This window comes from Triturus cristatus, chromosome 4_2 (genome assembly GCF_964204655.1).
Source record: "Triturus cristatus chromosome 4_2, aTriCri1.1, whole genome shotgun sequence".
Taxonomy (NCBI): Eukaryota; Metazoa; Chordata; class Amphibia; order Caudata; family Salamandridae; genus Triturus; species Triturus cristatus.
The window spans coordinates 885,990,859-886,016,516 of NC_140586.1; the positions used below are offsets into that span (position 1 = coordinate 885,990,859).

General features: G+C 46.1%; 1 protein-coding gene across 1 annotated transcript; it reads left to right on the forward strand.

Moving 5' to 3' along the window:
- The first annotated feature begins 480 nt into the window (after window positions 1-480).
- LOC146835343 (uncharacterized) lies at window positions 481-18,100 on the forward strand. The gene is made up of 2 exons (XM_085602926.1): window positions 481-624; window positions 11,515-18,100. The coding sequence occupies exon 2, from the start codon at window positions 12,116-12,118 to the stop codon at window positions 13,820-13,822; it is 1,707 nt and encodes a 568-aa protein (XP_085459052.1). The 5' UTR covers window positions 481-624; window positions 11,515-12,115; the 3' UTR covers window positions 13,823-18,100.
- The last annotated feature ends 7,558 nt before the right edge of the window (window positions 18,101-25,658 follow it).

The window sequence follows — 25,658 nt, forward strand, 5'->3', positions numbered from 1 at the left end:
TCATATGTCTTTTATTTATGTTTTAAAAAACAAAACAAAAATAAAAGGCATTGTCATTTACAATGCCAATAGCTTAAACTCGCGTAAATGCGAGACCTATTGCATTGCGAAAGCTTATTTTTTTAGGTGAACCTTTGTAGGGAGGGAGGTGGACAACAAAGCAGCAGAGGAATGCAAAACTTAATTTGGGGCAAAGCGTCGGAATACTGTTTGATGCTACACAGCAGTATTAAATATAAAAAATATCTCACAGAAACATGAACATTCGAAAAACGCTGTCCGGTTAAATGCAGCAGCTGTTTACATTTTCATGTGTTTAATGAAATACAAATTGTCATTTCAAATCACTCCTGGAGACTGGAAGCAGAGGTTCTGTAAACGGCCACTAGAGTGCGCTCTTCGATTACTTATAAAATCTACCGAGCACGTTGTATGAAAGAGAGAAGAGTTTCCTCTTCTGGGTCAGTGGCGGTAGAGACAGCATCAGCTGCGAAAACTGACATCGCTTCCAGCTTCTCTGTGCACTTATTTTCATCTTCAGACCCCCACAGACCCCAAATCTGCACCTGCCACACTCCGGGAGGAGGAGAGAGCCTGGGAATATCTGCACAGGATTCTGCTCAGGTAGGAGATTGTCAGCACATTCTGCTGTATTGTAGGAATAGACTGAATAATCCTGGAGGAAATCTCTGCCAGGAACCGGGCTGACCTCTGGGGGCCTTTCCTTTAAGCCATGAGGGTGTTTATGATAATCGTTTGTGTTAAAGAGGGGATCTGTGCCCTGCACTGCATCCAACTGCACTACGAGAAGTCAGTGCACACTGCACTGTATCTTTCTGCACTATGAAGAATCTGTTCACACTACATTGCATCTTACTACACTATGATAAATTTGTGCACAGTACACTGCATCTTACTTCATCATGAGAAAACTGTGCACTGCATCTCACTGCACTATGGGGAATCAGTGCATACTGACTGAACCCTTTTGAGGTCTCCGTTTTAGCGTTAAGACATTTGGTATTTGCGCACTTGAGAAAATGATTACTTACTACACTGCATCTTACTGCACTATTTGGGAATCTGTGCACACTACACTGCAGTTTACTGCACTATGAGGATTCTGTTCACAATGCACTGCATCTTACTGCACTATGAGGAATTTGTGCACACTGCACTGCATCTTTCTGCAGTGTGAGGGATTTGTAAACACTGCACTGCATCGCACTGCACTATGAAGAATCTGCACACTGCACTGCTTTTAACTCCACACTGTGGATTAGTGAGAAAAGAGGAGGTGTGTGAAAATGGCCCTGCTCTTTACTACTTTGTGAGAAATGTGTGCACTTCTGTTCACTACTGTCTGTGGACTGTTTTCCAATGAAAATCTGTACATTGCATTTTTTTTCCTACTCTAGGGTGGATGTTGACAGGGAGGGAAATGTGTTCACTGCACTGCTTTTTATTACACTATGAGGGGAATTTAAAATAAAAGAGGAAATCTGTGTAGACTCCTCTGCCTTTGACTATTCTGCCAAGGTTGTTTGGACCACTACAAGAGGTGGTTAAAAAGAGACAATCTGAAAGAAACAGTTAGTCATAGATTTACCCCCAGGTGTCAGACTGGATACGGAAAGTTTTTCGTCAGTAGTACCCCTGCGCGTTAAAAGGTGGCGTCGGTCGGCTTCACATTCATAGTTGGCGTCGTGGTCGCCGGGATGACATCACAGTAGCTACTTAGACGTCGCCCTCACGCGCTGACGTTAGTTCTTTCTTTTTTTGCACCAGCCTGCGCAGATCCGGAGAGAACTCTACCTCCAGGCACTTTTTGACTGACTTTTTGCTGACTTTTGTCGACATCGTTTTCAAGACTTCGACTCCTGGTGCACTTCAGGGATGCCCAGCTTCAAGGCTTGTGGTTTTTGTACCCGACTGATGTCGGTGATGGAGCCGCACCACGTATGCCTCTTCTGCCTGGAGCGCGACCATGACCCCAAGTCGTGCTCCGACTGCCGGACCATGAATCTGAAGTCTTTACAGAAGGCGTCCCGAAAGCTTCTCGAGGCCCGGCAGTCGGCTCCGTGCCGTTTGAGGTCCCGTTCATGTGGGAGGTCAAGGGACCGGTCACGGAGTCATCATCATAATTCTTCTTCTCAGTCTTCGCATTCGGGTCAGGTAAGTCGAAGCACAAGAAGAAGTCGAAAAAGCATCGTCGACTTCTCCCTGTCTGTCGGCCGACATGACGAGGGATGCGGGTGGTGCCCCTCCCGCGGCTCCGCGTTTGAGCCCGAATGGTCGACTTCGGGCTTCCCTCCCTACCCGGGGTCTGGAGCGACACCTGCCCAGCTTCGCCAATTTAACGAAGCGATGCAAGCCATCTTTGGGCAGTCCGACTTCACTGGTGGGCCTCCGGGCCCCACGGACTCAGCTGGGGGCCCTGGGCCTTTGATGCTGGCGGCTTCGGAGCTGCAGGGTCTCCTTGGATCCAGGCCTGGATCAGGATCTGTGCGATCGACCTAGATTCCACCAGCATCGCGTCCGCAACCGACGTCAGCTGTGTCTCCAGCTGACGTCGACCCCAGCCTCCACCTCGATGTAAACACCGAGCCAGACCAGCATCGACTGATGGCGGATCCGGTACTTTTGTGCCCTTGTTCTACCCTGGCTCTTTTAGACCAGATTGGCAGTCAGAAGAGGGTGAAGAGGACTGGGAGGGGTCTGGAGGCCCTTTAACTGACCAGTTAGGTTATGAACCGGACTGGAGAGAGGAACTGGGGGAAGCCAGTGGGCTGGATACCTCACCAGATCTTGCCATGCTGTCTCTTCCTACCGTGGCTATGGAGGAGGGAGCGTCTTATGACGTGGTGTTGCATAGGGCAGCAGAGGCTCTTCACCTCGAGCTTCCTACGGTGGCTCTCAGAACTATCTTCCTGCAAGAGGTGCTTCATCCGGCAGCGAGTTCGTCTTAGCCCCTGTTACTGTTTAATGAAGCCCTCACTGACATCCTTTTGGGCACCTGGTCCAGGCCCAACACAGGGGCTCCTGTGGATAGGATGGTTGCCCGACGCCACTGCCAGGCCCCGGGTGACCCCACTTTCCTCTCCCAACACCACACCCTTGAGAGCTTGGTGGTCCAATCCTCCACCTGCAAAGGCGCTTTCCCTACCGCACCACCTGATAGGGAATCCAAAAAGCTGGACCTTCTTGGAAAGAAGATGTTTTCTTCCTCCTGCTTGGGACTGCAGTCGGTAAACACTGCATGTCTATAGGGCCGTTACACCCACTCCATGTGGGATACGGCAGCGTAAGTGCTGCCCCAGTGCCCGCAGAAGGCCCAGGCCGTACTCTCCCGTGCAGTTGCTGAAGGGAGAGACGCAGCAAAGTTTACCATCCGCTGTGGGCTGGATACTGCCGACTCACTAGGCAGGACAGTTTCCACGTCGGTAGCCTTTCGACGCTAAGCCTGGTTGAGGTCGACTGGTTTTTCAGGGGATGTCCAATCCACTCTTGTGGACATGCCCTTTGATGGCCGTCGCCTATTCGGCGACAAGGCAGACAATGCACTAGAGTGCTTCAAGGGCTATCGGGCTACGGTCAGGTCCTTGGGCCTCTCCACCAACCGCCCTGTGCAGTCTGCCTTTCGCCCCTTTCGTGGCTATGGAAGGGGTGCCCCGCCACGTCCTGCCCAGAGCCACAGGCCAGTGCAAGCTGTTCAGCCCCTGCGCGGCTGGGGAGAGTGGGAACCACCGCTGTGGTTCTGGAAGCCAGCGGGCGGGCCAGTCCACCACAGCCCCCTCTGCCGCAGCCTCCCAACCATCCTAGTCTGACCTTTCAGGCCCATCAATTGCCAGTGGGTGCCAGGATTCACCATCACCTCCCCCACTGGCTCACCATCACGTCGGACAGGTGGGTTTTGAAAATAGTCCGAAGGGGCTACTCCTCCTCTTCGAGACTACCCTTCCATCCATACCACCTCAGTACCATCGCATTTCGGAGGATCATCTGGCCCTTCTCCAAAAGCAAGTTATGGCTCTCTTGGTCAAGGGAGCCATCGAACGAGTTCCTGTCTCAGAAGTAGGTCGTGGTTGCTATTCCCACTACTTTCTGGTGCCCAAGAAGGACAAGGGGCTGCGTCCTATCTTGGATCTCAGGGACGTCAACCGCATCCTCCGGAAGGAGAAGTTCAAAATGTTGTCGCTAGCTCAGGTCCTATCTGCTCCCGACCCTGGAAACTGGATGGTAGCGTTGGACTTGCAGGATGCTTATTTTTACATCCCCGTCCTGCCGGCCCACCAGCATTACCTATGGTTCACGGTAGGCCACGAACACTTTCAGTATACCGTGCTCCCCTTTCGCCTTACCAGCGCCCCTTGGGTGTTCACGAAAGTGATGGCGGTCGTTGCAGCTCATCTGCGCAGATCAGGGGTTTCAGTCTTTCCCTATCTCGACGACTGGCTGTTGAAGGCGGCCTCGCCCCAGGCTGTCGTCTCCCACCTCCAGACTACAGCCGACCTCCTGCATTCGCTGGGGTGCTCCAGCAACATGCCGAAGTCACACCTGACTCCCTCTCTGAAGCTCCTCTTCATTAGAGCAGTTCTGGACACAACTTAGTTTTGGGTTTATCCTCCCGAACAGCGAGTCAGGGATTTTCGGCTATGATTCCGATCTTTCTGCCTCTATCCCTTCACCAACCAGAGTTCACATTGATACCGATGCATAACTTCTGGGATGGGGTGGCCACATGGGAGAGACAGAGATCAGAGGCCTCTGGTCTACGGCGGAGTCTGGGCTCCACATCAACCTTCTGGAGCTTTGGTTGATTCGTCTTGCACTCAAGGCATTCCTTCCCCCTGTCCGGTGAAGAGTATTGCAGGTGTTCATGGACAACACCACTGCCATGTGGTAGAGCTACAAACAAGGCGGGGTGGGGTCGTGGACCCCTATGTCAAGAGGCCCTCCACTTCTGGACATGGCTGGCACATCAGGGCATATCCCTGGTGGTTCAACACCAGGCTGGTTCCCTGAACTCCAGGGCGGACGAACTCAGTCGCACGTGCATGATGGATCACGAATGGCATCTTCACTCGGAGGTGGTGCAAGGTCTCTTTCAACAGTGGGGAGAGCCTGGTTAGATCTATTCGCCACCGAAGAGAAAGCTCAATGAAAGCAATTCTGTGCATTGGAATTTCCAAGGCGGCACTTGCTAGGCAACGCTTTTCTTCACGAGTGGCGTTGCGGTCTTCTGTACGCCTTTCCGCCTATACCACATCTGCCCAGAGTGCTGAAGAAGATCAAGCACGACCGTGCCAAAGTCATTCTTGTGGCTCAGATTGGGCATGAAGAGTCTGGTATCCCAAGCTGCTACACATGGCAATCGATCCTTCAATCAGACTGTCTCTTAGGGAGGCTCTTCTGTTGTAGCAGCAGCAGACGGTCCTCCACCCGAACCTGTCCAGTCTCCACCTCCTTGCGTGGAGATTGAACAGCGGCAGTTGACGTCTTTTGACCTGCCTCCCGAAGTCTGTGATGTTATCTTGGCAGCCAGGCGTCCCTCCACTAAGACAGTATACGCCTGTAGATGGAACAAATTTGTGGCATGGTGTGCAGCAAAGGCTGTGGATACCCTTTCGGCCCCTCTTTCTGAGGTCCTCTTGTTCCTCCTTTCTTTGGCACAGCAGGGCTCCGCTCTGGGCACTCTCAAGGGCTACCTCTCGGCCATTTCAGCCTTTCTTAGGCTTCCTGATCAGCCTTCTCTTTTCAAGTCCCCTGTTGTAAATCGCTTTCTTGAGGGCATTACTCATCTTTTTCCTCCTGTTCTCTTCGTAATGCCTCAGTGGGACTTGAACTTGGTTCTTACCTACCTTCTGTGCGCTCCCTTTGAGCCACTACATAACTGTCCTCTCAGGCTTCTGACTTTGAAAACTGCCTTCCTAGTGTCTGTCACCTCTGTGCGCAGGGTAAGTGAGCTCCAAGCTCTTTCTTCAAAACCTCCTTTTCTGACTGTTCATCCGGACATGGTTGTCCTTAGAACTCGTCCATCCTTCCTTCTCAAAGTGGTTACTCCTTTCCATATTGGACAGACCATCACTTTGCCCACCTTCTTTCTGCCTCCGCATCCTTCCAAAGAAGAATAGAGACTCCACCTTCTGGATCCAAAGCGTGCGCTTTCCTTTTACTTGGATCGCACAAAACAATTCTGGGTGAATGACCAGCTCTTTGTTGGCTACATGGGCGCCAAAAAAGGTTGGGCCATGCACAAACAGATCATCTCTAGATAGGTCGTTTTGTGCATCAAAGCTTGTTATTCCTTGGAAAAGAAGGAGCCGCCAGTGGGGCCGCGCGCCCATTCCACCAGGGCGATGGCAGCTGCCACTGCTTTGGGAGATGGAGTCCCCCTTAATGACATCTGTCAGGCAGCTACGTGGGCATCGCTGCACATGTTCACAAGACACTACTGCCTGGACAGTCAAGTCCAGAGAGACGGCTTCTTTGGCCGTCCTGTTCTCCAGGACTTTCTGGTGTGAACTTGGTTCGCAGACCCACCTCCGGGGTTGGTATTGCTGGGGTATATAGTCTAAGGTAATGAATCTATAACTAACTGTTTCTTTCAGAAGAACAAGTTACTTACTTTCGGTAGCGATATATCTGTAAGAAACATAGGTTAGTTATAGATTCCTTACCGCCCCACCCACCCTCCCCGTTCTGCGAACTGACTTCTAGGGTTAAGGAATTCCTTTCAGGGCCCTAATTTTGTGCACCAGTGGTCAGTGTCTTGCATGGCTCTGCGCTTCTGGCATGGAAAGATGTGTACAGAACTGACATCAGTGCACGAGGGCGGTGTCTAAGTAGCAACCACAACGTCGTCCCGGCGACCTTGACACCAACGATGAACGCGGAGCCGACTAACACCACCTTTCGACGCTCAGGGGTACTGCTGATGAAAAACTTTCCGGATCCAGTTTGCGCCTGGGGGTAATTCTAAGGTAAGGAATCTATAACTAACCTATGTTTCTTACAGATATATTGTTACTGAAGGTAAGTAACTTGTTCATCTGGGCACACTGCACTGCTTTTTACTCTTCACTGTGAAAAATCCGTCCACACTGCACTGCCTTTTACTACACTGAGTGTGGTATTTTCAGAAGAGATTATCTTTTTGCACTGTATCGTTCTTTACTACATTATGAGGGGTGTTTACCGAAGAGGAAATCTGTACACTGCACTATTTTCTAACTGCAGTAGAAGCAGTGTTGAAATCTATTTTACAACAGAATAAGAGATGGTTACAAAACAATTGATCTCTTCACACTGCACTGTTGATTACTGACACTATAAGGCGCCTTTACAGAGAAAATCTATAAGCACTGCTCTGCTTTTACCTATAATATGAGGGGCAGTAACAGGAGGAAATCTGTGTACAGGGCATTGCTCTTTATTACACTTTGAGGGGCATTTACAGAATAAATGCCTTTGTACAACGCAGAGAGGGTTTTTTTACAAAAGAGGATATCTGTGAACATAGTTGTAATTTTTACTACATTATAAGGCTACTTACTGATCTGCAAGGTGTACTGATATTTACTCATACTAAGAGGCGTGCTTAGTGTAGAGAATATCTGTACACTACTTTTTACTCGCACTACGAGTGGCATTTACTGTGGAAACTTATAAACTGCACCACTTATTACTGACATAGTGATGGGTGTTCATTTAATGAGGGAATCTGTTCACATTGCACTGCATTTTACTCACTTTCACACTGTAAGGAGTGCAAACAGCTGACAACATCTCTACTCTGCACTTCTTTTTACTTTACTTCACTTTGAGGAGGCATTTGCAGAAGTAATTTTTCCACAAAGTGCTGCTTTACTGTGACAGTGGAAGAGAAGTTAGGACGTGAATAATCTCAGTTAGATATTGATTTGTTCCGATATCCTTTCCTTCTGCTACACAGTCCTACAACTCCCTAATAACAAACTGCTAGCTTCTGGAGATTCACTTTATATAGTTCCCTTATATTAACAGGAGGCTGGTTCACTATAATTCCACAAAAGGTTTTCTGAACCACCGGTGCTGAATGCTTGAATCTGTGTGACTCAGAACCTCATTTAGCTTCTGAACGTCTGAGAAAAAGAGGAAATTGGATTAGTCCCTACATGAGCGTCAGTGTCTGTATATATGGCCTGCTTCAGAAAGCAACCCCTGGTAGTGTCCCTGAGCAACCCCCTTGCTGTTTACTAGTTGTCTGGCATAGGGCGTGGAAAAATATCCTCTTTTCTTGTTGGCGACTGCTCCAAAATGCTCCCTTGCTGATTGGAGACTGGTTGAATGGCAAATAAAAGAAAGGTCTGGTTTAGCTAATTGTGGAATCCTGCCTGTTGCACTGGGTGACAAGGAAGAGTGTGTGTCAGATATATTTTCACAGAAGAGCTCAGATTGGTAGTTCCAGTGCTTGGTATCCATTGTTTGCATCCGATTCTCCTAGTACATGGCCTGTGTTCTTGCATTGTATGCTCTGCGTTTTTTATGTTATTATTCTAGTAGTTGCAGCTTTTCTAAAAAACAAGATACTTTTTATCCCAATAAAGTGCATCTGACAGCAGGGATACGGCGCGGATCCTGCAGCAGTAATCCATTTCCTTTTTATGTACCTACAGACAGCACAACTTGCCTATCAGAGATGTTGTAAGGTCCGAAACAGTACATAGCTAAGTAGGTATGATGAAAAACAAACTGTTGAGTAAGGTTTTAAACGAAGATACTGCTGTGATAGACAGCAAAACATCCATTCTGAAACAACACCAGTAAGACAATGGTACATGGAATGATTATAGTAGATTTATATACAGTTGTGTGCAGTATGTGTCATGTATTGTTCTTGTCTTCCAGTCTCATGAGATGGTTTTACATGGTAACTTTGAGCTCACTGAGTGTGGAGCATCCTCGAATCTCAGAGACAGGCAGTTCCAAAGATGGTAACATAGAAGGTTGAAAGATTTCAGTCTGGATGCTGGTAGATAGTGTGAAAGATTGGAGTCTGGATTGGACTACCAAATTCTGTAAAATAGATCGGTAATCCCTGGAGAGTGTGTAGTTAGTCTGTGTGTTTATTACAGCTGTCCATGGGGTGTAAGAAAATGTCAGCAATTTGTGGAGGGCCCACTTTTGGGTGAGAACCACCCAGCTTCCTGCAAAATGAACTTGAGGGTGTGTGTCTGGGTAGGATGAGTTACATTCTTATAGCAGAATAGAGGACCTTGTCCAAAGGGGATAGATGTTACCAGGAATTACTATCTTCAGTTACGACAGATAGAGAAAGTCCACATACCTCGAGATTCTTCAAAAGCTTTCTGCGCTGTACTAGTGCATGCAGGACATTTATTCTCTAGTTGGCATTTGCCCGGGGGTGTTTTGATACAATGGTTGAATTAAACCTTGGAACAGTAATTGTTGCGATAACTCTTGAAGTCTTGTAGTAAGTGGTGGATGCAGTAGAACTGTCTCATTGCTCCACGGAGCTCAGGAAATCCAAATTCCCCTTCATCCCACAGCTTGAGCTCTGTGGCTTGACCAGTTGAACTCCAATAAAGAAGACCAGTTCTGGCTCACCCGACCTTTGAACTGATTGTTGAGGAAAAAAGCATAAGGCTGGAAGGAAGATCTGCACAAGGCACCGCAGACAGAAGTCCTGCCTGAAAGGAAGATCTGTACAAAGCACTGCTGACAAAAGGCCTGCCTGGAAGGAAGATCTACCCAAGGCACAGCTGACAAAAGTCCTGTCTGGATGTGGCCTTAACGCAGTGAGAGACCCACAAACCCCAACTTCCTTCAAGCCCAGCTGGCCACAGTGCCCAAAGCAGCAACAAGCCTAATCCAGGTCCCCGGAGCTATAGAGCATCCACGAATCTCAGGGACAGGGAGTTCCAGTGATGGGAATTTAGAAGGTTGAAAGATTTGAGCCTGAATGCTGGTAGATAGAGTCTGGATTGGACTACCAAATTCTGGTAGATGGATTGGTAATCCCTGGAGGGTGTGTTGGTCTGTGTGTTGGCACAGCTGTCCCAGGAGTGTCATAAAATGTCAGCAATTTTTAGAGACCACACTGGACACAATGTACACCTAGGGCCTGATTTAGATTTTGACGGATGGTTTATTCCATCACAAATGTGACAGATAACCTGTCTGCCCTATAAAAGTGCATTATAGCCTTGTAATAAGGCGGACAGGATATATGTCCTGTTTTGAGTCAATAACCTGTCCAACAAACTCTAAATCAGGCCATATGTCAACAAGGGTTGTAGAAGGACCGAGAGCCATGACCTCTTGGCTATCAGTCCAATTTCTGACTTCTGCTGAACCTTCAGAGAGAGTGCACAGACAGAGGGGAATAGGGGAGATGAAGGACAGGTAATGAGGTAAACTTGAATATAAGAAATGTGGAAAGGTATGTATAAATGCTCCACCGCCTGTGGGCAAAATACACCTCCTCCCGCTCTACCAAATGCCCATCCAGTTACAAAGAAGCATCCTGGGCCCATGCAAAGGTAGAAAAAGGAGAAAAAAAAGGTGAATATGTACACATCTGTTGCGAGGATATGTCAGGTAAATTATTGGTTGTGATGGATTCTCTATTAGGACTAAATTACTGATATCTTTGAATATTAAATTATATCAATCAATGTTTATTTACCTTATCCACATGTGTAATGTGAAGGTCGGGCATTACAATGAACTCCTCATTGTGTTTTACAAAAAAAGCACTGAAAAGAGCTGCATCTTACAAAACGTTATCTACTTTAGGAAGAACTAAACACTTGCTTTTTTAAGTTGTCTTTCAGGGCCAGAAGCAGGCCCTGTAAGCAGTACTAGTTTAGGTGATGGACAGATGTTATGGTGATAGGAAACCCACATCAACTCGCAATAATGAACAAATCTTCTAGGTTAGAAGAAACCAAAAATGCTTGAAAGTGTCAAAGGTGACTTAATGAACAGCAAGTTAAAGAGAGAAGTTGGCATTTGGGCTGATCCAGTGTGAACAAGAAAGCATGAAGAAGTGTGTGAATGAAGTTACTTTGGTTATATACTTCCTGGAGAGATACCTTTGTTATATACTTCCCGAAGAGTTACCTTTGTTATACACTTCCTGAAGAGTTACTGAAATATCAGCAGCCTACCATCATCCCTCTCTTTTTCGGCAATTTGTTCTTGTTTAAAAGAAATCTTGTCCATGTGCATCTACCTAAGGCTGTACCAGTAGCATGTGGGTGCTCTGTGACCGCCCTTTCTTTACTAAACTACACTGTGAACAATGGTAAATCACCTCCTTTTCAGAAGTTAATAAGATGTGACATGATCAACAGAACTTTTAGTTAAATATCTGTGTATGATGAAATATTCCTTGCTAAGTTTCAAAGATGGTAAAGGAAAAATGTATTTTACAACCAGATAAACATTGTAAATTCACATTCCATCATGTTTACATTTAGTAATTTTAAATATCTTTACATCCAACAGAAAACAAACCTTGAATGCATGAAATGATTATGGATAATGAAGCTAATGCTGTAAATCTGCAAAAATAACAAGCAATAATGAGCTCCAGTATTCAGGAACCATCATGGCAATCAGAGACCGAGGGACCTGCACATAAACTAACCGAGCCATGAAGAATCAGTCTTGGGCAGTTCAGTGAACGTAAGAGTCTGAGACGTGCATCTCCACGCCACAGGACTAAAAATAACCTGTAGAACATTTAGACAAAAAAACTGACAAACCACCTCCATTATAAACAGGTGTCCAACACCAGCTTTGATCGTGGGATCGGTATGATGTGGTTACTGCAGTGCTCTGTTTTCTAAAATTATAATAAGCCATCATTCACGGTTCTAGGAATCTTGTAAACTCTTTCTGCCCAAACCACAGTAACCAGAGAAAAGCACAACAGAGTGGAGCCAGACAACTGAAGGGTAAAGGAAAGAGGGGTTCTGCTATCTCCAATACAATAGGCCATCCCAATGTGCAACGGCAGAAGGAAGATTAATCTTTACCTGCAAGCGTGCAAAACCATCATCCAATCTAAAAACACAATCGCCTACAAAGAAACCTTATACATTTTATGAGCGTTGCAAGTATTTGGAGGCTATTGGATTTTTCTGTTAAACCAGAAATCAAACGTGCAAAATACCACACACACAGTGAGAATAACACAAGTGCTTTGTCAGCCATGTTGGCCCGTCAGGAAACACAGTCATGGGATATAGACAAATATATACTCAACCCAGAGACACTAACCATGAAAGAAAAATCATACACATGTAGTGAGAACTTTAATTTGTCATCATTACTAACGTGCAATCAGCAAATACACACAGGAGAAAATCAATTCAAGTGCAGTGAATGTGTGAAGAGCTTTAGTCAATCAGCACACCTAAAAGAGCATCAAACAACACACACTGAGGAACAGCCATTCAGGTGCAGTGAATATGTGAAGAACTTTAGTTGGTTATCGCAGCTACAAACACATCACCGAACACGCAAAGGGGAAAAACCATTCAAGTGCGGTGAATGTGAGAAGAGTTTTAGTCATTTATCACACCTACAAGGACATCAACGAACACACACAGGGGAAAAGCCATACCATTGCAATGAATGTGGAAGTAGTTTTAGTAGTTCCTCAACATTAAAGAATCATCAACGAACACATACAGGGGAAAAACCATTCAAGTGCAGTGAATGTGCAAAGTGCTTTAGACAGATATCAGACCTACAAAGACATCGGCAAACACACACAGGGGAAAAAACATATCATTGCAGTGAATGTGGAAGTGCTTTTATTGACTCTTCATCCTTAAGGATTCATCAGCGAGCACACACAGGAGAAAAGCCATTTAAGTGCAGTGAATGTATGAAGAGCTTTATTACCTCGGGACACCTAAAAGATCATCAGCGAATACACACAGGGGAAAAACCATTTAGGTGCAGTGAATGTGTGAAGAGCTTTAGTCACGTATCAAATCTATATAGCCATAAGCGAACGCATACAGGGGAAAAACTATACCATTGCAATGAATGTGGAAGTAGTTTTAGTAGTTCCTCGACCTTAAGGAATCATCAACAAACACACACAGGGGAAAAACCATTCAAGTGCAGTGAATGTGCAAAGTGTTTTAGTCAGTTATCACACCTACAAACTCATCAGAGAACACATACAGGGGAAAAACCATTTTATTGCAGTGAGTGTGCCAGTGCTTTTATTGACTCTTCATCATTAAGGATCCATCAGCGAACACACACAGGGGAAAAACCATTCAAGTGCACTGAATGTGTGAAGAGGTTCATTCAATCAGGACAACTAAAAGAGCATCAGCGAACACATACTGGGGAAAAGCCATTTCGGTGCAGTGAATGTGTAAAGAGCTTTAGTCACTTATCAACCCTGAAAAGACATCAGCGAATACACACTGGGGAAAACCCCTACACCTGTCGTGAATGTGACAGTAGTTTTAGTAACTCTTCAGCATTAAGGAATCATCAGCGAACACACACAGGAGAAAAACCATTTAGATGCAGTGAATGTGTGAAGAGCTTTAGTCACTTATCAAACCTATATAGTCATAAGCGAACGCACACAGGGGAAAAACCATATAGATGCAGTGAATGTGTGAAGAGCTTTAGTCACTTATCAAACCTATATAGTCATAAGCGAAAACACACAGGGGAAAAACCATTCAAGTGCAGTGAATGTGTGAAGAGCTTTAGTCAGTTATCACACCTACAAAGTCATCAGCGAACTCACACAGGAAAAAACATTTTAGTACAGTGAATGTATGAAGAGCTTTATGCAATCAGCACATCTGAAAGAGGATCAGCGAACACACACAGGGGAATAAACATTTAGGTGCAGTGGATGTGTGAAGAGGTTTAGTCACTTATCATCCCAAAAATTACATCACAAACACACACCAGGGAAAACCCCAAACATTGCAGTGAATGTGGAAGTCATTTTAGTTACTCATTAGTATTAAACATTCATCAGCAAATGCATACAGAAAAAACCTTTTAAGTGCGCTTAATGTATGAAGAGCTTTTGTCATTTATCAAACCTATAGTGCCATCTGCGAACATACACTTGTGGAAAAAAACATATGACTGCAGTGAACAAAGAAGTCATTTTCGTGAATCTTCCACATTAAGGATTCATCAGCGAACATGCACAGGGTAGAAGCCTTCCAGGTGCAGTGAATGTGTAAATATCTTTTGTCAGTTATTAACCCTTCGGATACATCAGCAGACACACACAGAGGAAAAACAATATCATTGCAAATGAATGTGAGCAAAGCTTTTGTCAATTATCAGATCTCAAAAAGACATCAGCAAACACACAGAGGGAAAACCATACAAGTGCACTGATAGTGTGAAGAGCTTTTGTCTATTTTCGATCCTACACAGCCCTCCGCGAGCACACACCTTCAATTGACTCACATAGAAATAATCCTAGAGATGCAGTGAATCCGTGAAGAACTTAAAAATAATAACAATAATATTGAACCATCTGTGGAAATAGACAGAAGCAAAGAAGAGATGTTAATGGGAGATGAAAGAATTACATAAACAAATATAAAATTACAATTATGTGGAACATTCAAATTCCAGATGATAGAAGACCCGACTAGCAGGAAAAAAGAAAAAAGGATAAAAATATTTGTAGAATTATAAAAGTGTCTGTTCCCGGTGGTTAATCACTTTTGTATACAGGAAAACAACATGACATACCAGGAAACACACTGGGAGACTAGCACAATGTGGACTAAAAGAAAAGAGACATTGTTGAGTTTTATTTGGTGAAGAAGAGATACAAAAGAAAACATCCAAGCACACCTGCTCATGCTACTATGAACAGTACTGGGGTTAACAAGGGTATTTTCAGCTAACTTGAGGTATTAGTGATAAAACTTATAAAACAAACACATCCAGAGTGGGACCCTGCAAGAAGAACTAATATAACAAGCACACACTGGTGAATATTCATAGCCGATTGTGGTGTTTTGTCATTTCATTCAGCATTGATGATACAGTGACATTGACCAGAGAACAGTGTCCAAAAGCACTAGAAGTGAAAGTAGCAAAATGTGAACTGTCAGGGTTAATGCTCGCAGTGCACAACATTAACCACCCAAGCCCTGACGTGGAAGAAGTGAAAGGAGCAGAATGTGACCTGCAACTCTCAGGGTTAATGCTCGCAGTCCACGACATTTACCAACATAGCCCTGACACAGAAGAAGTGAAAGGAGCAGAATGTGACCTGCAACTCTCAGGGTTAATGCTCGCAGTGCACAACATTTACCACCCAAGCCCTGATGCGGAAGAAGTGAAAGGACAGAATGTGACCTGTGACTCTCAGGGTAATGCTTGCAGTGCATGACATTTACCCCCCAAGCCCTGACGTGGAAGAAGTGAAAGGAACAGAATGTGACCTGTGACTCTCAGGGTTAATGCTCACAGTGCACGACATTTACCACCCAAGCCCTGACGTGGAAGAAGTGAAAGGAGCAGATTGTGAGCTGTAACTCTCAGGGTTAATGCTGGCAGTGCACAACATTTACCACCCAAGCCCTGATGCAGAAGAAGTGAAAGGACAGAATGTGACCTATGACTCTCAGGGTTAATGCTTGCAGTGCACGACATTTACCACCCAGGCCCTGACGTGGAAGAAGTGAAAGGACAGAACATGACCTATAACTCTCAGGGTTAATGCTTGCAGTGCATGACAGTTACCACCCAAGCCCTGACGCAGAAGAAGTGAAAGGACAGAATGTGAGCTCTCAGGGTTAATGCTCGCAGTGCCCAACATTTACCACCCAAGTCCTGATGTGGAAGAAGTGAAAGGACAGAATGTGAGCTGTAACTCTCAGGGTTAATGCTCGCAGTGCACAACATTTACCACCCACGCCCTGACATGGAAGAAGTGAAAGGACAGAATGTGAGCTGTAACTCTCAGGGTTAATGCTTGCAGTGCATGACATTTACCACCCAAACCCTGAGGCAGAAGAACTGAAAGGACAGAATGTGAACTCTCAGGGTTGATACTCGCAGTGCACTACATTTACAACCCAAGCCCTCACGTGGAAGAAGTGAAAGGACAGAATGTGAGCTGTAACACTCCGGGTTAATGCTCGCAGTGCACAACATTTACCACCCAAGCCCTGACGTGCAAGAAGTGAAAAGACAGAATGTGACCTGTAAATGACAGGGTTAATGCTTGCAGTGCACGACATTTACCACCCAAGCCCTGACGCAGAAGAAATGAAAGGACAGAATGTGACCTGTAACTCTCAGGGTTAGTGCTTGCAGTGCACAACATTTACCACCCAAGCCCTGACGCAGAAGAAGAGAAAGGACAGAATGTGACCTGCAACTCTCAGGGTTAACGCTCGCAGTGCACGACATTTACCACCCAAGCCCTGAAGCAGAATAAGTGAAAGGAACAGAATGTGAGCTGGAACACTCGGGGTTAATGCTTGCAGTGCAAGACATTTACCACCCAAGCCCTGACGTGGAAGAAGTGAAAGGACAGAATGGGATCTGTGACTCTCAGAGTTAATGCTTGCAGTGCACAACATTTACCACTCAAGCCCTGATGCAGAGGAAGTGAAAGGAACAGAATGGGACCTGTAACTCTCAGGGTTAATGCTTGCAGTGCACAATATTTACCACCCAAGCCCTGACGTGGAAGAAGTGAAAGGACAGAATGTGACCTGTGACTCTCAGGGTAATGCTTGCAGTGCATGACATTTACCACCCAAGCCCTGACGTGGAAGAAGTGAAAGGAACAGAATGTGACCTGTGACTCTCAGGGTTAATGCTCACAGTGCACGACATTTACCGCCCAAGCCCTGACGCAGAGGAAGTGAAAGGAGCAGAATGTGAGCTCTAACTCTCAGGGTTAATGCTGGCAGTGCGCGGATTTACCACTGAAGCCCTGACGCTGAAGAAGCAATGCTACAGGCGTCTATAAATGCACCCTTCATAGTGGCACTTCCCAGAGGTGTCCAACATCGAGCTGGATCTTGGCTCACTGCTGACTATGTAAATGACTCGCGGTTAGATTGATCGTATATAAATATGTTTTATTACTTTTTCTTATTTACAGAGAATCATTCAACCGAATCCTATCTGGTTAAAGAATAGAATCAGTGCATGATGACAATATTATTGATAGGAATTATTGTGGAATGGAGGAGCCCAGTACAAAGTGTTTCTCATAAACCTATTTGCACCATGAAAGGGTGAAGGTGAGCAGTTATAAAGTTATGTTTAGGGTTTGAGTTTTGTTGAAAGGCTCCTGCAAAGATCATATCCAGAATGATGCTCTTCCTATGTCTCAAACAAACTCAGCTTTTTATGCTTTTTTCTCAATATGCGAGGCTGCTCCTCTGAGACCCTGTGAGAATGTACAGTGCTAAACTTCTAGCAAAGCCAATTCTATGGCGCTACTCCTCTGGCGTACTGAGTAGGACCTGCTTATGCTGTAGTCATATGTTACCTGTAAACGAGAATTTTGTGGTTTTATCTGGGGGCTAGTACTTCCATAGTGCTATGGGTGTTTAACTACAAATATTGTATATTATGGAATTGAAAGCCCTCCTATACTGGGCCAAGAAATGGGCAAGTAAGTGACATGTGTGGATGTATGTGTTTGCTACCCAGACCCTGCTGAGATTCTGGGGAGAATGTTCACAGACGGCCCGATTCACAAAGGTAACTTACATATAGTAAATTTACAAGTGTGTAGTCTCTACAGTCGGGGAAGAGACTCCGCACTCATAACTTTACGACATGTAAGTACCTTCGTGAATCGGGCTTTGAATGTTTTAGAAAGTATTTTCCCTGAGTGTAAGTTATTGGCATGGGGATCCGGGATACCTCACAGTTTATTCTGCTAATGGAATTGTGTTAAAGTGCCTTACTTTCATTTGCATATTCACTCCAGTACTTCCAAAGGTAAGGAACCACGTCTAAAAATGAATACAATTGAGTATGATTACTAGATTGAGGCATTTTATAATGTTAGTGGACCAAAAAAGTTGACATTAAAAAAATACTTGGATATCAAAATGAATCTATTTTTGTGAAAGGGTAAATCAAAGTATCTTGAAACCTTTTTATTTTTCTGACCCTGGTTCATTTGCAAACAGCTGATAGTCGATTTGTTTATAAAGTTGGTGTGAGGTAGAGATGCATCAGTTCCTACACTAGGTCTATGTCCGATTGTCTGGGATGAGGTCCCTTTCAGACTTTGTAAATGAAACTATTACTTGCTGTTAAATGCCAGTATGAGCGCAGCACTGCTATGGAGCCATAGCTCTGTTCACCCTGGCTTGTTTGGTATGGAAGGGTTTGCGAAACACTGGGAGTAAAGTTTGGCAACTTACTAGACTCATGGCTAACTGTCCTGCATCACATGGTGTGATTTCACTGAGTATTGTCTTGTCCACGCAGGCTGGGTGCACTGGGGGTGTTTAATTAATTGAAATGATCACTTTATTGATAAGACATCTGTCCCTAGCTTTCACATGTACAGAATAAGGAGATACGGTCAGTCGCTGTGACTCCGAGGCAGTGTATTTGTGGCCCTAAAATAAAAAGAATCATTTTATAAAAAGCTAACGCAAGAAGCTATAAATATGTAATGAATTTCCTCTTAACATAAGGTGATGTAGAAGTTCTGGAGTAATTGGCCAGAAGTATGAAACAAATTTAAACTAGAGAGGAATTGTCTAATTCTGTGAATTTTAGCTCACAAATGACTTCATTAGCCTAAAAATCTGTATCACCCATAGGTTGTTGGATGCTGCTGGTACATGTTTCTGTAGGTTTCGTTTAACTATTGAGGTGATGGAATCATTTTAGTTAGTCTGTGTATCTTTGAATGTTTATTCAAATTGACTCAGACCTTTCAATGAACTCACAGATTGGTTCAGTTACCTCGGCCTGTTTTTTCCAACTTCAGAAGCTACGGAAAATCAGAAGGTTTTTTAGCAGAGAGGCATGCATCCAAATCACTATTGCCCTGATCTTATCTAAAATCGACTATGCTAATGCTATTTACCTCGGTCTCTCCTGCAAACAGAAACACCGTCTGCAGCTGATCCAAAACCAAGCAGCCAGAATGATCTACCAACAAGGCAGACGTTGCCACGTCAAGCCAATACTGAAGGAACTCCACTGGCTCCCAGTGGAGCACCGTTCCATGTTTAAAACTGGATGTATACTGTTTAAAGCTATACATGGTACTGGCCCAGCAATATATAACCTCAAGAATTCAGAGATACTCTCCGCTACGCAATCTAAGATCCATGCACATGAATCTTTTGGTGGTGTCTAGATTCAGACGCAAACGGATAGGAGGGTCGCGGATTTCAACACATGATTCCCATTTCTGGAACTCTCTGCCCCCTCCGTTGAGATTAGAAACTGACCTCATGCGCTTCAGGAAAAAACTGAAAACCTGGTTGTTCACCCCAGCCTACAGCTAGATATGGACCTGTGCAAAACAGTGCCTCCAAAAGGGAAATAAACTACCCAGCACCAAGAGACCTGTTGGTAAATGTGCGCTCTACAAATCCCCATTAACATAACATATTCAAGCGTATAATCACTTTTAGACGTGTGATGAATGTTATTATTTTGATGCAGTGGGTGTTTGCTTCCCACCAGTGTTTATGAATTGATCACGCTAAGAAATGTTGTTATTGGTTAAGGGGGGGTGAGAGCCCCACTCAGGCAACAACCACAATCCTTATGAGGGTGACCACAAAGTCACTAAATTAATCTGTGCTCAACCCTCTGATATCTTCACACAAAGCAGTCAGGTTTCACTTAGAGGCAAAGCATAAAGTATTTACGCAGCAACAAGTAGTATGAAATTAATCCATATAATCAAGAATTCAAATTAGAGGCACATTCAGCAGGGAGATACACGGTCACCAAAAGTCAATTGAATTGTAAAAATCAATTTATTTTCATATTAAAAAAGAAAAACATAAATGAGACATAATACGTAGCATATGATACTAATGGAGTTATTTCCAAGGTAGGAGAAAGAAGTGAAGATAAATGCTCATGTGTATAGTAGAGAAGGAAGATGAAAAAGCATCAAAAGGTATTATACAGAGAACAAGTCAAAATAGTTCAAGAAAAAGGGATCCGGCTTGAATTCCTGACAGAGCAGGCACCCCTTACGTAATGGGCCTACCCCTAATTACAATTGCAATACTAATTGTTTGCTAATTCAGAGCACAGTGAAACTTCATCTGTGGTATGAGTAGTATGTGGCCTTCTGCTACATCTCAGATCCACAACAAACTTATTCTCTTTTAGGAAGGCCTTAAAAACTTGGCTTTTCTCTTCGTAATCTCGTGAATGGTCTTTCTCCCGCAGGCCTCTGTAGGACTTCACACAGCGCCAGGACACCCTTGGGTGTCAGGTGCGCTCTATAAATTGCAACATAACATAACATCGTAGGGGAGTGGATGTTGGGTGTAGGCCTCTTGGGGAAATGTTGACGTTTCGACCCTAACGCTAAAGGGTGAGTAAACTCCTCAGTGAGGTCTTCCTCAGGACAAAGAAAAGGGGGGAACCCGATCACGGTCGCGGTGTGTAGAGTTTAATTCCAGTTTATACAGTAAATTGCTGCTTTAAAGGGGAAAAAAATCACCCCGAGGTACGGCGTGAGACCATTTAAGTCAGAGCTATCATGTTGGCAATGGGGTGTTGAAACTCTTGTTCGTAGCAGGAAAGAGAGACGAACCGCATCCGTCGGTGTCTCCGAAGGTATTAGGCAGACGCGCACCCATGCCAGTGTGCACGTTACCATAGAAGATATCATCAGTGATTTAATATGTGGGGTAATTAGCAGTGCATGGTGAAGGCGCGAGTTATAGTTACTTTAGGGCACAAGTTATAGTTATTTGAGATAACTATGACTATTGAATTTCTGTGTTTTTTAACAATAAATATGACCCTCAGGGTGGTCCAAAGCACAGGGGTCAATGTATTCTATTATTTGAGGGGGTGGGGGGACATGCTCCCCCCATCCCGAGCCGATTACAGGCTCCGGATTGCCATCCCCATGGAGCCCATCGCCCGGATCAGACATCTTTATTAAAGGGGATGGAGGGATGCACGGCACCCATCCCCCAGCCAATCACGGCCCTGGGTAGCCCATTGCCCGGGGGCCCAGCATAAGTATTTAAGGGAAAGGAGCAACCCTCCTCCTTGAGCCCCAGGGACCCCATCCCCAAAAGGCCTGCCATAAATAGTAAAGGGGTAAGTGCACATGCCCAATCCCCCCGGACACACTCCATTGTGTTTACCTGGGGAGCCTTCCCACTGTACACTGTTTATCTGAAGTAAGAGCAGGGTCAGGGAAACTCAGATTGCTCCCACCCAGTGGAAGCCCTTAAAAGTTACTGCTCCCGCTTCATCCAGGACGGGGAAATGGATGGAGCCTGAGGTGCTACGCAGACACTGGGGCTCTCCCTGCTGCCCCCCAAAAGATTTCTTGTGGGTACCTTAGGTGGGCACCGGGGCAGCCACATTAGGCCCAGGGGGATGACTTCCTGGGGCCTTAAAGGCTTGTTGGGGGGGCACCCCATCTCCTTAATAAACAAGCATTGAAAATGCAATAGGTCTCACCTTTGATTAAGTTAAAGCCATTTGCTTTGCTAATGGTATTGTATAGCAAAGCAAATGCTTTAACTTAATGAAAGGTGAGACCTATTGCAACCTCGACGTGGTGGTGGTGGACGTGGTGGTGGTAGACCTGGTGGTGGTGGCGGACATGGTGGTGGATGTGGTGGTGGTGGACGTGGTGGTGGTGGACGTGGTGGTGGTGGTGGACGTGGTGATGGACATGGTGGTGGTGGTGGTGGATGTGGTGGTGGTGGATGTGGTGGTGGTGGATGTGGTGGTGGATGTGGTGGTGGATGTGGTAGTGGTGGTGTATGTGGTGGTGTATGTGATGGTGGTGGACATGGTGGTGGTGGACATGTTGGTGGTGGTGGATGTGGTGGTGGTGGACGTGGTGGTGGTGGATGTGGTGGTGGTGGTGGTGGATGTGGTGCTGGTGGACATGGTGGATGTGGTGGTGGTGGATGTGGTGGTGGACGTGGTGGTGGTGGACGTGGTGGTGGTGGTGGTGGATATGGTGCTGGTGGACATGGTGGATGTGGTGGTGGTGGATGTGGTGGTGGTGGTGGACGTAGTACTGAATTGAATTGAAACGGCACTTGTATAGTGCATGGCTACCGGGAGGCCTCCCAGTGCTGGGCATGCCTAATCAGGTGGAGATGAGGAGGCTTAGGGGAACAGAATAGTTTTAATTGTCTTCGGAAGACTAAGTGGTTGGATTCCCTCCGGAGCAGGAGTGGCAGTGCGTTCCACAGTTTGGCAGCATTAAGAGAAAAGAGGCGACCACCGCTTCTGGCCCTCTTGACTCTGGGGACTACCACAAGGTAGAGGTCGTCCGACCAGAGTTTCCTATAAGCTTTGTATGGGTAAATCATGGACGAAAATAATGGGGGCCCTTTCCCCTGAAGGGACTTATGAACAATACAGAGGGCTTTAAAATGTACTCTTTCCTTCACTGGCAGCCAGTGAAGGGAACAGATGGCAGGTTTGGCTGTAGTGCGATTGGGTACACCCAGCAGCAGTTTGGCTGCGCAGTTTTGGACCGTTTGTAGTTTGGTCGTGACTGCCGTCGGGGCTCCCAGGTAAAGTGCATTGCCATAGTCGATCCTTGAGAGTATTAATGATTGAACTAGGACTTTCTTGGCTTGTGGAGGAAGGAGGGGAAGCACTTTACTAGCCATTCTGAGCAGGCCAAAACAGGTGGCAACTGTCTTTCTAACCTGCACCTTGAATGTCAGGTTCTGATCAAGCCAGAAGCCCAGGCTCTTTATTTCAGTTTTGGGAGCTGGTGCTGGGCCCATGCATGCTGGCCACAGGGACTCCAGTGTCACTGGGGTGGGGTTGCCCAGGATCATGATCTCTGTCTTATCCCCGTTGAGCTTCAGCTGGGAAGTGCTCATCCACTTAGAGACCTCCGTTAGGCATGAGTGAAGGGCCTTAGTCTGATGTGTTGCTTGATTGAGACCCACGACCAATTGAGTGTCGTCGGCGTAGGTTACCATTTGGATTCCGAATGGGGCAATGATTGCCACCAATGGGGCCATATATACTTTAAAAAGAGCCGGGCTCAATGATGAGCCTTGGGGGACGCCGCATACCAGAGGCAGGGGTAGTGAGCTCACATCTCCTTCAAAGACCTGAAAGAGACGACCCTCTAGGAAGGAGCGAAGCCATTTCAGGGCCGTGGCAGCTATTCCTATTTTCTTGAGACGGTGAATAAGGATACGATGGTTTACCGTATCAAATGCTGCGCTCAGGTCGAGAAGGATGATGGCCACATGGCCACCGAACCTCCGGTGTCCAGGATCTTTCTACTTTCCTCTACCATGGCTAATAGAGCGGTTTCCGTGCTCTGGCGTGGGCGGAATGCGGTTTGGGAGGGGTGCAGAAGGCTATGGGATTCCAGGAAGTTGGAGAGAGTATGATTAACAAGTTTTTTGGTCACTTTGGCGATCCCAGGAAGGAGGGAGATGGGGCGGTAGTTGCCCAAATCCACCGGATCCAAATTGGGCTTTTTCAAGAGTGTCTTTACCATTGCCCTTTTCCAGTTAGGGGGTACTACTCCTGTGTGAGGGAGGTATTAATCACATTCGCAACAGTAGGGGTGAATATGTGTGCTACCTTTTCCAAAATGTTCATGGGTGCAGGGTCCCTAGGAGAGCCACTTTTCACCAGGGAGATCAGAGTCAGAAGGGTTTCTGGGAACGAGAGTAGAGCATTGATCGTCGAGTTTGACCTTGACTTGGGGCAGCAGTTTCAGAATGTTGTGAATTTTAGTACTAAAAAACTCTGCCTGTTTATTGCATCGTTGGCCTGACGTATCAGGGGCAACAGGGGGGGCCGGGGTTTTAATAAGTTTCTTAATAATGAGGAAGGTCTCTCTTGGGGAGTTATAATCTCTCTTCTTGCTGGGTGAGAAGTTTTTCCTCCAACTTCTCTCATGTACTTTGCAGCATTGCTTGAGAGTGCGCAAATCCGCGGAGTACCAAGGAGTTTTATGAGGACTGTTATTTTTCTTAATCAATGTTTTAGACAGGACCTGATTTAGTGAGTCCTCGATCCAGCTGCAGAAATCCTTGTTAGCTGCAACTGGAGAGGGACTTGTTGCAGGTCTTGTCTTTTCCAGTTCTTGAGTCCATTTGTCTCGATGGAGCTTAGACCAAGGCTGACTCCAAGTCAGTAAAGGTTGGGCATGGGGGTTGGGGATCCTGAGGCACCATGAAAGGGGAATGAGGAAGTGATCAGACCAAGGAATGGGAATGGGGTCATCACCTGTGAGGTTCTCCAGATTGGAAAACACAGGGTCAAGGCAGTGTCCTTTGATATGAGTGGCGCGCAGAACATTTTGCGACAGCTGCAGAGTCATAAGGTCTTGTGCTAGTTCGACGGCTGTTGCTGCTTTCGGATCGTCGAAGTGCAGGTTAAAATCGCCGAGGAGGGTGAAGTTGGCAGAGGTGCTGGCTAGGTTAATGGCAGTTTCTACCAATGCTTTGCAAAAGGAGCCTTCCGCTCCTGGAGGACGATAGATCAGGATGCCAGAGAGCGAGAGGAGAGGGGAGAATTCTATTGAAAAATGCACATTCTCACAATCTGTGAGAGGGTTTCCAAGTAGGTGGCAGGTGAGGTGGTCTTTATAGAGGATCGCAATTCCCCCACCCTTGCCTATTGCTCTGTCCACCCTCTGTATTAAGTATCCCAGAGGGAGTGTTTCCACAATATCTGTCTCTGAGCTGGAGTTGAGCCAAGTTTCTGTTAAAAACAGGACATCTGGCGAAAGGTCCTGCAACATCATTGAGATCTCAATACTGTGTTTAGGCATGGATCTGCAGTTAAGTAAGAACAGTTTGTAGAGGCCTGTACCTGCGATGGGGGTGCGGTCAGGGGAGAAAGTGTGAACGGGCAGTGTGAGCAGCCCTTCACCAGTTTGTCACACTGAATCTGGTGATGGCATTTAGCTGTGGGTGCCCTGTAAAGCTGGTGGAGCTGTGCACTTGTGTAATGGATGAGGTCCGGCATGGGAGGTGCAGGGGTCCTGGCCCCTGGACCCGGTCGGGCACGGACGGGCGCAGACGGGCTTGCCTTAGGCGCACCATCGGTGTGCCCACTTCGCGTGCCTGCTGCGTGTTTGCGCCATCTAGTGTTAAATACCTTTCTTCCGGGTGGGTGGAGACTAGACTGCAACCCTGCCCACTCCCAAGATGGCGGCCGTGCCTGTCAGCTGCGGGCCCCCGGGAGTTCCCCAAACACCCTCCTGGGTGATTAGGTGAGTGCAAATGCGCTGAAGTATTTCAAGAACTGTGCAAATACACAATGAAAGCAATAAAAGCAGTATCAAGTGATTTTTAAATGTGGCGATTCAGACAGTAAAACAGGTCTACTCCCGGCTCAAGCATCAGGAGGATTAAAGCAGCTGACTGGTGGTGGACGTGGTGGACATGGTGGTGGTGGACGTGGTGGTGGACATGGTG

Bases quoted from the DNA above. Each gene is read 5' to 3' on its own strand.
- LOC146835343 (XM_085602926.1), top strand. From the start codon at position 12,116: ATGAGCGTTGCAAGTATTTGGAGGCTATTGGATTTTTCTGTTAAACCA.